The sequence below is a fragment of the Octopus sinensis genome, unplaced genomic scaffold, assembly GCF_006345805.1.
Source record: "Octopus sinensis unplaced genomic scaffold, ASM634580v1 Contig15061, whole genome shotgun sequence".
In the NCBI taxonomy this organism is placed as follows: Eukaryota; Metazoa; Mollusca; class Cephalopoda; order Octopoda; family Octopodidae; genus Octopus; species Octopus sinensis.
The window spans coordinates 2,748-17,500 of record NW_021833513.1 but is presented as its reverse complement, the minus strand read 5'-3'; the positions used below and the strand labels follow the sequence as shown (position 1 = coordinate 17,500).

Below are 14,753 nucleotides of genomic sequence, written 5' to 3'. Positions count from 1 at the left end.
CTCGTTGTCTCACTATATATATAATTATAGATATATATAGATATATAGATATATATATATATATATATATATATATATATATATATATTATACATATATATATATATATATACATACATAACATACATACATATATTATATGTATAGATATGTATGTATGTTATATATATATATAGATATATATATATACACATATATATATAAATTACTACATACATAATATATATATTATATAGACATACATACATACATATATATATATATAAGTATATATTATATCTACATACATATATATATATATACATACATACATATATATATATACACACACATATATATACATACATACATATATATATATTACATACATATATATATATATACATATATACATATATATAATATATATAGACAGATATATATATTATATATATATATATACGTATATGTGTGTGTGTGTGTGTACTTATGTATATATCAGGATAGGACGACAGTTTACCGTTATCATTAACAAAAGTTCCAATCATTACTTGTCCAGCTTCACAAAGCTATCGGATGTTATGTTATACTAGAGGATAATTTATATCATTCTGCTTCAAACGAAAGAAAAGGAAAAAAGAAATAGATCGACTCCGGTCGTTGATAGTTGCTTTGACGGCCAAACAAACATCCTAATTTCTCAGATAATGATCTCTACCGAGGACATGGGGTCTCAAATTTTACAAAAACATATAACCGAATTGGGATCGACCAACCAACTAACTACTATTTTATTTTATCGACTCCGGAAAAGGACGAAAGACAAACCTAACCTAAAAGAACCACAAACACAAGTTACGCTCAATTATATATCTCTTTTACTCTTTCTCTTTTACTTGTTTCAGTCATTTGACTGCGGCCATGCTGGAGCACCGCCTTTAGTCGAGCAAATCGACCCCGGGACTTATTCTTTGTAAGCCAAGTACTTATTCTATCGGTCTCTTTTGCCGAACCGCTAAGTGACGGGGACGCAAACACACCAGCATCGGTTGTCAAGCAATGCCCGAGGGACAAACACAGACACACAAACACACACACACACATATATATACATATATACGACAGGCTTCTTTCAGTTTCCATCTACCAAAGCCACTCACAAGGCATTGGTCGGCCCGAGGCTATAGCAGAAGACGCTTGCCCAAGATGCCACGCAGTGGGACTGAACCCAGAACCATGTGGTTGGTAGGCAAGCTACTTACCACACAGCCACTCCTGCTATATATACATAGCATGACAAATGTCTTTCTGCTTGCCAGATTTTATAAAATAAGTAGTAATTTAATATTGGGGATATCTACAAAATCCCGAAAATGAGTTATCGTGAGCCTATCTCAGAAAGAAGTATTCTATTTGGCTGTCACTCATACACGAGAGGGTAAAATAATAACTGAATCAATGAAATAGCTAAAGAATGATGTAATGGATTGTCTGTTCATCTATTATATAAAATCCGTTCTGTCTGCCTGTGTGTGTATTATCTCGTAATACTACAAAATGGCTGTGTTTTCTAAGAAATTCTCATCGCTATTGTTATGTCACAGGTTCGGATGCCTTCTACTCAACTCCTCCGACAGCTACTCTGACCGCTACTCTACTCTGACGTCTAGACATCTCCCTCTATATCTACCTATTGGGCCAGCCTACTTCGTCGTCTGGGGGCGTCCACACAACAGTGTGTCTTCTAGGATCTCGGGCATCCTCCATCCGATTGTGCTCAAATTTGATATGTATATACCGACGGTATCAGGGTGTATATAAGTCTTGAAAAAAATACAAAAATCGATTCCTGGTGAGAATGCGATCGATAAAGCCGTGGGAATGTGCATTTGTACGCGCATGTACATCAGCTGTTGCGATCGATACAATGCATACGCGAGAAAAATGCACGTGCAGTTTGCGCAAAAAAAAACCGGCTGGCTTGAAATAATGCCACAAAATGCAGTATATTTAAGAGACCAAAAAAGTAAGATGCAAAAAGAGATATTTTCTTCAAACTTGGCATGAAGGAAGGAAAGACTATTTGGTTTCTGAAGAAGATACTTTTTGCCTTAACTTCGTTTAACAAAACCAAAAATTTTATTGAATTAAAGGCATGCTTAATTATATATATATATATATATATATGACGGGCTTCTTTCAGTTTCCGTCTACCAAATCCACTCACAAGCCTTTGGTCAGCCTGAGGCTATGGTAGAAGACACTCGCCCAAGGTGCCACGCAGTGGAACTGAACCCGGAACCATGTGGTTCGTAAGCAAGCTACTTACCTCACAGCCACTCATACGCCTTACGGATGTTTCTGCAATAAGATGCAGTGGACTCACAGTTCAGTGCTTGTGTAATATCTTATAGCTTCATCGGAGCCTCTAATATGAAGTGCAATTTATTTGGGAAAAGTGAAAAAAAACACTGAAGTTATATTGTGTGTCATATAACGGCGGCCATGATAAGACTCAGGGCTAAGATCTGAGATGTTGTCGGTCTCCGTAGTCTAAATCCATTTTGCCGAAATATTGCTTAACTCATCTGAAATCTGTGTCTAGTCTTACATTGCGAGCTTCTTGTTATTTCATATGTTAACTACAAATATATTTGTGAAGGAATATGTTTGAATGTTTTAAGTTAATTTATTTCATTAAATAAAGACATGATAAGAAGGTTTATTCTCTCCTAGTTAAGATAGCTATATGAAGTCAAAATCTTGAGCTTTTCAGTCACACGTATTTAACGCAATTGCAAAACTATATAAAGTCAAAATTTTTAGCTTTTCAGTCACACGTATTTAACGCAATTGCAAAACTATATAAAGTCAAAATTTTGAGCTTTTCAGTTACACGTATTTAACGCAATTGCAAAACTATATAGTCAAACATTTGAGCTTTTCAGTCACACGTATTTAACGCAATTGCAAAACTATATAAAGTCAAAATTTTGAGCTTTTCAGTCACACATATTTAACGCAATTGCAAAACTATATAAAGTCAAAATTTTGAGCTTTTCAGTCACACGTATTTAACGCAATTGCAAAACTATATAAAGTCAAAATTTTTAGCTTTTCAGTCACAAGTATTTACGCAATTGCAAAACTATATAAAGTCAAAATTTGGAGCTTTTCAGTCACACGTATTTAACGCAATTGCAAAACTATATAAAGTCAAAATTTTTAGCTTTTCAGTCACACGTATTTAACGCAATTGCAAAACTATATAAAGTCAAAATTTTGAGCTTTTCAGTTACACGTATTTAACGCAATTGCAAAACTATATAAAGTCGTCAACATTTTGAGCTTTTCAGTCACACGTATTTACGCAATTGCAAACTATAAAAGTCAAAATTTTGAGCTTTTCAGTTACACGTATTTAACGCAATTGCAAAACTATATAAAGTCAACATTTTGAGCTTTTCAGTCACACGTATTTAACGCAATTGCAAAACTATATAAAGTCAAAATTTTGAGCTTTTCAGTCACACATATTTAACGCAATTGCAAAACTATATAAAGTCAAAATTTTGAGCTTTTCAGTCACACGTATTTAACGCAATTGCAAAACTATATAAAGTCAAAATTTTGAGCTTTTCAGTCACAAGTATTTAACGCAATTGCAAAACTATATAAAGTCAAAATTTGGAGCTTTTCAGTCACACATATTTAACGCAATTGCAAAACTATATAAAGTCAAAATTTTTAGCTTTTCAGTCACACGTATTTAACGCAATTGCAAAACTATATAAAGTCAAAATTTTGAGCTTTTCAGTCACACGTATTTAACGCAATTGCAAAACTATATAAAGTCAAAATTTTGAGCTTTTCAGTTACACGTATTTAACGCAATTGCAAAACTATATAAAGTCAAAATTTTGAGCTTTTCAGTCACACGTATTTAACGCAATTGCAAAACTATATAAAGTCAAAATTTTGAGCTTTTCAGTCACACGTATTTAACGCAATTGCCAGCTGTTCTCGAATGGATTGCATGCCATGAGAAATCTGTAATCACAACAAAAGATATATAAATACCACTCAAAAAACCTAACTTGAATACAGTTTCAGAGACGTAACTAGGAACTGTTTGAATAGATTGTGCTTATCAAAAACATAGTATACAGAGCAAATTCAGAATCGGCAGATCGTGTAGTAAACAGGTATAGTGAGAAAACCGAGGGTACTTTTAAAGCTAGACACAAATACGGCATAACCATTAGTTTACGCCCCAAAATAAAAAAAATAGAGTTATATCCCTTTTGGAATATATTTTTGTTCCTAAGAAATCGAGGAAAAAGCAATCCTACGATCAATTGTATCCATATATTGTTTATGTTGTGAGAATATAGAAACGTCAAGAAACGTGAAATAAATAATTTTGAACGATGGAACTCGAAGTAGATAAAGCTATAAATAATAGCAAGTAAATGTTAAGTTTAAAAAAAACCTCTTTGACTTTTACTATATTTGTTTTTTTTATTATATACATTATTTATAGCTTTATATACTTCGAGTTTCATCTCTAAAACCGATTTATATATTTATATACGTGTAAGTTTATGTAAATATGTTTATATATATTTATGTATATATGTATATATATATATGTGTGTGTGTGTGTGTGTGTGTGTGTGTGCATGAATATGTGAATGCATATGTTGTGTGTGTGTGTGTGTGCATGAATATGTGAATGCATATGTTGTGTGTGTGTGTGTGTGTGTGTGACAATTTTTGTTATTTTTTTTGTCAAGACCAACATAAGTAAGAAGACGGTAAACGTTACCTAAAACGATGATAAAAGTCATTTTCACAGTTCGAATCTTGGCCTGAGGTATGAGACTTCTAGAACAATGGTTGGCTATGTTCATCGAGATTTTTGTCTGTGATCTATTGCTGCCTGTATAGATAGATAAATAAATAAATAGATAGATAGATAGATAGATAGATAGATAGATAGATAGATAGATAGATAGATAGATAGATAGATAGATAAATAAATAAATAGATAGATAGTTAGAAAGATAGACAGACAAATAGATAAATAAAAAGATAGATATTTTTCTTTATTAGCCACATAGGGCTGAACACAAAGGGGACAAATTACAAAGATGAGCTTTTCTTTTGGGGGAGAGAAAAAAAAAGAAGAAAAAAGAAAAAGTAGGGTAGGTTTTCGATCAAAAGCGATCAGTAGGGATCGTGTATCACAGAAATGTCATGCTGTAAAGTGTAAAAGTGGAAGCAGATAAGGTTTATCCATGGAAAGAAAAGCCTAGGGAAAAGACCACGGTAACCTCGGTCAATAATGTCACATGTTGACACATTTATTTGCAAATAAGTAACTCTGTTTTAAATTTTTCCGAGTTCATAGGATTATACTCAATAGATAGATAGATAGATAGATAGATAGATAGATAGATAGATAGATAGATAGATAGATAGATAGATAGATAGATAGATGGCGGTTAGTATCTAGGACTGCCTTAACAAGGGTGTGAATTAAGGGAACTTTTGCTGTTATTTCTAGCACGCTGTGCCTACGCATAAAATAACTCCCCTAAATTAGAAGGTGACAGTAAGACAACGACAATATATATATAACAAGAAACGAGGACATACCTAGTACTGAAGAGAAACAAACCTGATTTCTTGACGTTTTCCGTGCATTCGTCAGCCGTTATCTTCTTGCCTTGACTCCAAATAATGTGGATGATGATGGCATAGCAAATTATTATAATTGCTGCAGGAATTATAAACAAGGCCACGGATACTAAGGTCATGTAGAGCTGAAATGAAGAAGGAACGAAGAAAAACATAGAAGAAAAGGTGTAGTGTAAAAAAATTACCTGCTTTTTTTTATGAGTGCTCAGATTCAGTAGTATAAAATATATGTACAGATTGTAGCTAACACTCTCGTAAATATGTACGGACAGTTGGACAGATTTTGGAGAACATGAGGCTTACAAAATAGATGGGAAGAGTTTACGAAAACAAAAACAACAGACGAAGACAGGTGGTGTACAAACTAACAAATGTATTAGTATAACGCTCAGGAATAGAAAAGTCTTTAACGTTTCGAGCCTACGCTCTTCCACAGAAAGGGACACAGAAAAAACAAGGAGAGAAAAAATGTGTAGCTAACACTTCGTAAATATGTACGGACAATTGGACAGATTTTGAAGAACATGAGGCTTACAAAATAGATGGGAAGAGTTTACGAAAAAAACAACAGACGAAGACAGGTGGTGTACAAAACAAACAGATGTATTAGTATAACGCTCAGGAATAGAAAAGTCTTTAACGTTTCGAGCCTATGCTTTTCTACAGAAAGGGACACTGAAAAAACAAGGAGAGAAACAAGGAGAAAAATAAATGTGTGTAGTGGCTAACGATCTATTGTCGCGATTGCCATGATATATATTGTATATACAAAAATGTTGTTTACATACGCTACACAGGCCTTTAACGATATCCTTAAAACCAGGAACTTTTCAGGACCTGCTCACCTCTTCGTGCATATAGGGTTAGAGTTAGTGTTAGGTAAATGTAACAATCAAGATTATGTGTTTACCTGCCATTGCCAGTCCTCTGTGAAGTCTATCCAACACTGTTTGTTGATGCCGTCGTCTTCCATCACTTCTTTGGTTATAAAAAACATGGGTATGGAGAAAAGTATGGAGAAGAACCATGCCAGAGAAACTAAGATCTTGCCGTGATAAGCTACAAAGAAACGTGTGTGGGGATGTGTAACATTCATTTGCTATTTTTAGGATTCAGACTCGTTATTTGAACTACAACAACTCTATCATCTATCTAACACGATTTACTAAAGATTACTATGAAATGTTAAGATAAGGTGCAGGAGTGGCTGTGTGGTAAGTAGCTTGCTTACCAGCCACATGGTTTCGGGTTCAGTCCCACTGCGTGGCACCTTGGGCAAGTGGCTTCTGCTATAGCCTCGGGCCGACCAAAGCCTTGTGAGTGGATTTGGTAGACGGAAACTGAAATAAGCCCGTCGTATATATGTATATATATGCGTGTGTGTTTGTGTGTCTGTGTTTGTCCCCCTAGCATTGCTTGACAACCGATGTGGTGTGCTTATGTCCCCGTTACCTAGCGGTTCGGCAAAAGAAACCGATAGAATAAGTACTGGGCTTACAAAAGAATAAGTCCCGGGGTCAGGTTGCTCGATTAAAGGCGGTGCTCCAGCATGGCCGCAGTCAAATGACTGAAACAAGTAAAAGAGTAAAAGAGTAAAGAGTATAACTAAAGATTATTATAAAATTTCTGACGATTTGATTTTGTTATCAGATAATGCTACTTCAAATAAATAGTTGTTAATGAAATACGTGTAAGATGATGTAACTACTATTTAAACAAACACTCTGTATTGTTTTGCTTTTCATATGTACTCCGTAACTACACAACTGTAAATACCAACCAAACGAAACTCAGACAATACCAGCACAAGTTCTCCTCTCAGCTCCTCTTTATATATACATGAGTATATATGGAGTTCTGGTCACCGGTTATTAAGTCTAAATCTCACTATGCTTGTGTGCGTGCATGCGTATATTCTTTTACTCTTTTACTTGTTTCAGTCATCTGACTGCGGCCATGCAGGAGCACCGCCTTTAATCGAGCAACTCGACCCCGGGACTTATTCCTTTGTAAGCCCAGTACTTATTCTATCGGTCTCTTTTGCCGAACCGCTAAGTAACGGAGACATAAGCACACCATCATCGGTTGTCAAGCAATGCTAGGGGGACAAACACAGACACACAAACACACTCACGCATATATACATATACATATATACGACGGGCTTCTTTCAGTTTCTGTCTACCAAATCCACTCACAAGGCTTTGATTGGCCTGAGGCTATAGTAGAAGACACTTGCTCAAGGTGTCACGCAGTGGGACTGAACCCGGAACCATGTGGTTGGTAAGCAAGCTACTTACCACACAGCCACTCCTGTATATATATATTATATATATATATATATATAATATATATATTATTATTATATATATATATATATTATGTATATATATAATATATATATATATATATATATATATGAGAGAGAGAAGAGAGAGAGAGGGAGACAGACAGACAGACAGAGACAGAGACAGACTGACAGACAGAGACAGACAGACAAAGAAAGAAAGAGTTCAGGTAATATTTCGTTTAATACCGTAACCTGATAGTTGCATACAATTAAATCTAAAGTTGACTTATCACCTAAACGTCTGACTTGGACTGCGACTAAAACAAAACAAAAACGATTTCGTTTTGAGATTTGGTTTGCAAGATTCTTTATATAAGTTCGTGTGTTGAAGCATATTCTGTTGTGTCTGGGGAGAACCATTCTCTTTCAGTGCCTTATAATTTAACACACGCACCGGTAAAGTTTCCACTCATTCCCTTCTTTAATTTTTCCTAAAATTTTCGTTGCGTCTTGCAACCTTTTCAATAGTTGTTGTACAGGAGAGAAGTGCTGTATGAACATTAATGTGGTTTTAGAGCCAAATTTTGGCTGCTATATCTAACATGGCGGTATCTCTTAGATACCCTTAATTATAATTTATATATATATATATATATATATATATATACATACCTTCAGTCATTTGACTGCGGCCATGCTGGAGCACCGCCTTTAGTCGAGAAAATCGACACCGGGACTTATTGTTTGTAAGCCCAGTACTTATTCTATCGGTCTCTTTTTGCCGAACCGCTAGGTGACGAGGACATAAACACACCATCGGTTATCAAGCAATGCTAGGGGGACAAACACAGACACAGACATATACACACATACATACATATATATATATATATATATACATATACGACAGGCTTCTTTCAGTTTCCGTCTACCAAATCCACTCACAAGGCATTGGTCGGCCCGGGCTATAGCAGAAGACACTTGCCCAAGATGCCACGCAGTGGGACTGAACCCGGAACCATGTGGTTGGTTAGCAAACTACTTACAACAACACAGCCACTCCTGCGCCTATATATATATATATATATATATATATATATATACACATATATACATCATATATATATATATATATATATATTATATATTACATATATACATATAGATTAGATATATAGATATATATATATATAGTTCATATATATATATATATATATATATATATATATATATATATACATATATACATATATATATATATATATATATATACAATATATATATATATATATTACATATATATATATATATACTATACATATACATATATATATATATATATATATATATATATACATATATATATATATATATATATATATATTATATATATATATTATATATATATATATATAATATATATATATATATATATATATATATATATATATATATATATATATATATATATATTTAATCAATATAGGGTGGCAAAAAATTTTGTAGAATTTTTTTGCCACCAGCGGCCTAGTGGGAAAAAATTAAATAGTCATAGACCATTTATAAGTTCAACATCAACAATCAAGGAACGGCCATAATAGGCCATTCACCCACTAGAAATAACAGCCAAAGCTTCAACCGCAAAATAACATTAATTCCGCAAACCAGGAGAAAATTAAAAAACATTTACCCTGTAATTTCTTATACGATGCACCGTTTCATCTACTGTTTAATGGTAAACTAACCTGATTAAATTAAATCAAGCCAATCTTCCATAGGCCCTTAGATTCGTCAGTAAGAAATAGCCAGATCGGAACAGATATTTTCACGAGGCATTTCTGTCCCTGCTTCGGCAATATCTGACCTAAAATTTTCAAATCATCGCACTCGCGCCAAATTTATCGGCAGCAAATAAATATAAGCCGCCGATTCCATTACGGAATCAACCAGAAAATTCATAATTAATCAATATAGGGTGGCAAAAAATTTTGTAGAATTTTTTTGCCACCAGATAAATTTGGCGCGAGTGCGATGATTTGAAAATTTTAGGTCAGATATTGCCGAGGCAGGGACAGAAATGCCTCGTGAAAATATCTGTTCCGATCTGGCTATTTCTTACTGACGAATCTAAGGGCCTATGGAAGATTGGCTTGATTTAATTTAATCAGGTTAGTTTACCATTAAACAGTAGATGAAACGGTGCATCGTCGTATAGAAATTACAGGGTAAATGTTTTTTAATTTTCTCCTGGTTTGCGGAATTAATGTTATTTTGCGGTTGAAGCTTTGGCTGTTATTTCTAGTGGGTGAATGGCCTATTATGGCCGTTCCTTGATTGTTGATATATATATATATATATATATATATATATATATATATATATATGTATATAAATGAGTATAAGAAAAGGAAAAAATTGTAAGTGCAGACGAACTTTAATTCAATTCCAATCCAAGTTGGTACAGAACCAAGATACATTCTACAAATTGCTTCGGAGTCTAATTAATTCCAAAGACAACGACGAAAAACTCTTCATGATATACAAAGAAGATTCTTCGTCAGGAATTACATACTGGTATAAATGATTACAACCAGCAAAAATATATAAAGAATTTTTCGTAGCTCGGACTTGGACAAATAAATGAAAGATTACAAGAATTCCAGATATACAAAACTAAAAAAATATACATATATATAAATGAGCTTATTTAAACTTAATAGCATAGTAAAATCAAACGAAAATAAAAATGAAAATAAAAATAAAAACAAATGTTTTGTTTACAAAATAGCCTTCAACATGGAAAACGGTAGAACGGCTAATTGAGAGAGAGAGAGAGAGTAGTATGAGTGAAGGGAGAGGAGAGAAAAAGTAATAGAGTGAAAGAGAGGCGGGGAGAGTAATAGCCATGACTGAGAGAGTGGGGGAAAGTAATGGCCGTTTGAGAAAGAAGAACGTGGAAATTATCCAGTTTTTATCTTCGAGATGACTTAGATAACTGGATAATTTCTTTTCATTAAGAGAATAAGCAATCTGAAATAGATTCTAGAGACCGAAAAACAACTTTAACTCTTTCGTTATTGTATTTATTTTGAGATGCTCCATGTTTCTTTCAATTAATTTTAAATATAACAAAGAATTTAGTGAAATAACTTAGTTATCATTCAGCTATTGCTAGCAACATAAATTGTGACCAAGGTTTGGTGAAAGATTTTAATTGAAAACTTATGAAACAAGACATTTTACTCAGAGCCAGAAGCTGTTTCAGCCGGGTTGGTAACGAAAGGATTTATGGATCTCGGATTCAAAATCGCATAATCTGTGTTTTTTTTTTAAAGTGCTTTAAAAACAATTTATACACCGCCGCAACTAAGTTACTTTTTAATTGACTGTCATAAGGAATAACAAACCAATTACTGTTACTCTTGTTCAAAACTAAATTAGAATAACCTAAATTATTCACTTTATAGACTAACTTATAATTATAACCTTTTATCACGTAATTATATTCATATTTGTGAACATTAATATCTGAAATTAAAGAATTACTCTCACCGTAGTTATGGCCGCTTACTGATTTTTATTTACCTTTCCTATTTCTTTACTACCCACAAGGGGCTAAACACAGAGAAGACAAACAAGGACAGACAAACGGATTAAGTCGACTATATCGACCACAGTGCGTAACTGCTACTTATTTAATCGACCCCGAAAGGATGAAAGGCAAAGTCAACCTCGGCTGAATTTGAACTCAGAACGTAAAGACAGACAAAATACCTATTTATTTACTACCCACAAGGGGCTAAACACAGAGGGGACAAACAAGGACAGACAAACGGATTAAGTCGGTTACATCGACCCCAGTGCGTAACTGCTACTTATTTAATCGACCCCGAAAGGATGAAAGGCAAAGTCAACCTCGCCAAAATTTGAACTCAGAACGTAACGGCAGACGAAATACCCATTTCTTTACTAGCCACAAGGGGCTAAACACAGAGGGGACAAACAAGGATAGACAAACGGATTAAGTTGATTATATCGACCCCAGTGCTCAACTGGTACTTTATTTAATCGACCCCGAAAGGATGAAAGGCAAAGTCGACCTCGGCGGAATTTGAACTCAGAACGTAAAGACAGAAGAAATACCTATTTCTTTACTACCCACAACGGGTTAAACACAGAGAGAACAAACAAGGACAGACAAACGGATTAAGTCGATTATATCGACCCCAGTGCGTAACTGGTACTTATTTATCGACCCCGAAAGGATGAAAGGCAAAAACGACCTCGGCGAAATTTGAATCCGCTAAGCATTTCGCCCGGCGTGCTAACGATTCTGCCAGCTCGCCGCCTTTTTTTTATTTACCTTTCCGTTTAGATTTGGGACATATAAAATCGAATCCATAACCATTACTAGTGAGTTTCGATTTATCAGTATAATCATTGTTAGAAGTATTTTAGGCGTAGGAGTGACTGTGTGGTAAGTAGCTTGCTTACCAGCCACATGGTTCCGGGTTCAGTCCCACTACGTGGCACCTTGGACAAGTGTCTTCTATTATAGCCTCGGGCCGACCAAAGCCTTGTGAGTGGATTTGGTAGACGGAAACTGAAAGAAGCCCGCCGTATATATGTATATATATATATGCGTGTGTGTGTTTGTGTGTCTGTGTTTGCCCCCCCCCCCACCATCGCTTGACAACCGATGCTGGTGTGTTTATGTCCCCGTTACTTAGCCGTTCGGCAAAAGAGACCGATAGAATAAGTACTGGGCTTACAAAAGAATAAGTCCCGGGGTCGAGTTGCTCGATTAAAGGCGGTGCTCCTGCATGGCCGCAGTCAAATGATTGAAACAAGTAAAAGATGATGATACAGAAATTCTTCTAGAGATATTGTAAATTAAAACTTTTTTTAACACAGCCAGGATGGTCACTTTCTGGATTGATAAATTTCAGATTAGAGTTAGGCGTATGATAAGGCTTGTAAATATTACTATTTTACTATTTACTATTTTACCCACTTACTCGTTTCAGTCATTTGACTGTGGCCGTGCTGGAGCACCGCCTTTAGTCGAGCAAATCGACCCCAGGACTTATTCTTTGTAAGCCTAGTACTTATTCTCTCAGTCTCTTTTGCCGAACCGTTAAGTTTACTCTTTTACTCGTTTCAGTCATTTGACTGTGGCCGTGCTGGAGCACCGCCTTTAGTCGAGCAAATCGACCCCAGACTTATTCTTTGTAAGCCTAGTACTTATTCTATCAGTCCCTTTTGCCGAACCGTTAAGTTTACTCTTTTACTCGTTTCAGTCATTTGACTGTGGCCATGCTGGAGCACCGCCTTTAGTCGAGCAAATCGACCCCGGGACTTATTCTTTGTAAGCCTAGTACTTATTCTATCAGTCTCTTTTGCCGAACCGTTAAGTTTACTCTTTTACTCGTTTCAGTCATTTGACTGTGGCCGTGCTGGAGCACCGCCTTTAGTAGAGCAAATCGACCCAGGACTTATTCTTTGTAAGCCTAGTACTTATTCTATCATCTCTTTTGCCGAACCGTTAAGTTTACTCTTTTACCTCGTTTCAGTCATTTGACTGTGGCCGTGCTGGAGCACCGCCTTTAGTCGAGCAAATCGACCCCAGGACTTATTCTTTGTAAGCCTATACTTATTCTATCAGTCTCTTTTGCCGAACCGTTAAGTTTCTCTTTTACTCGTTTTCAGTCATTTGACTGTGGCCGTGCTGGAGCACCGCCTTTAGTCGAGCAAATCGACCCCAGGACTTATTCTTTGTAAGCCTAGTACTTATTCTATCGGTCTCTTTTGCCGAACCGTTAAGTTTACTCTTTTACACTCGTTTTCAGTCATTTGACTGTGGCCGTGCTGGAGCACCGCCTTTAGTCGAGCAAATCGACCCCAGGACTTTTCTTTGTAAGCCTAGTACTTATTCTGTCGGTCTCTTTTGCCGAACCGTTAAGTTTACTCTTTTACTCGTTTCAGTCATTTGACTGAGGCCGTGCTGGAGCACCGCCTTTAGTCGAGCAAATCGACCCCAGGACTTATTCTTTTTAAGCCTAGTACTTATTCATCGGTCTCTTTTTTGCCGAACCGTTAAGTTTACTCTTTTACTCGTTTCAGTCATTTGACTGTGGCCGTGCTGGAGCACCGCCTTTAGTCGAGCAAATCGACCCCAGGACTTATTCTTTGTAAGCCTCGTACTTATTCTATCAGTCTCTTTTGCCGAACCGTTAAGTTTATTCTTTTACTCGTTTCAGTCATTTGACTGTGGCCGTTGCTGGAGCACCGCCTTTAGTCGAGCAAATCGACCCCAGGACTTATTCTTTGTAAGCCTAGTACTTATTCTATCAGTCTCTTTTGCCGAACCGTTAAGTTTACTCTTTTACTCGTTTCAGTCATTTGACTGTGGCCATGCTGGAGCACCGCCTTAGTCGAGCAAATCGACCCCGGGACTTATTCTTTGTAAGCCTAGTACTTATTCTATCAGTCTCTTTTGCCGAACCGTTAAGTTTACTCTTTTACTCGTTCAGTCATTTGACTGTGGCCGTGCTGGAGCACCGCCTTTAGTAGAGCAAATCGACCCCAGGACTTATTCTTTGTAAGCCTAGTACTTATTCTATCAGTCTCTTTTGCCGAACCGTTAAGTTTACTCTTTTACTCGTTTCAGTCATTTGACTGTGGCCGTGCTGGAGCACCGCCTTTAGTCGAGCAAATCGACCCCAGGACTTATTCTTTGTAAGCCTAGTACTTATTCTATCGGTCTCTTTTGCCGAACCGT

At 35.7% G+C, this 14,753-nt stretch overlaps 1 protein-coding gene across 1 annotated transcript in view; it reads right to left on the bottom strand.

The window, feature by feature from the left end:
* Window positions 1-6,735, bottom strand: part of LOC115230244 (cardioacceleratory peptide receptor-like) — a 12,731-nt gene extending 5,996 nt beyond the window's left edge. Inside the window, exons 1-3 of the mRNA XM_036499585.1 lie at window positions 6,593-6,735; window positions 5,663-5,807; window positions 4,808-4,921 (exon numbers count right to left, since the gene is read on the bottom strand). Coding sequence (XP_036355478.1) covers window positions 4,808-4,921; window positions 5,663-5,807; window positions 6,593-6,679 — 346 coding nt within the window. The 5' untranslated portion in view covers window positions 6,680-6,735. The remainder of the gene's footprint in view (window positions 1-4,807; window positions 4,922-5,662; window positions 5,808-6,592) is intronic.
* Between the last annotated feature and the right edge of the window lie 8,018 nt (window positions 6,736-14,753).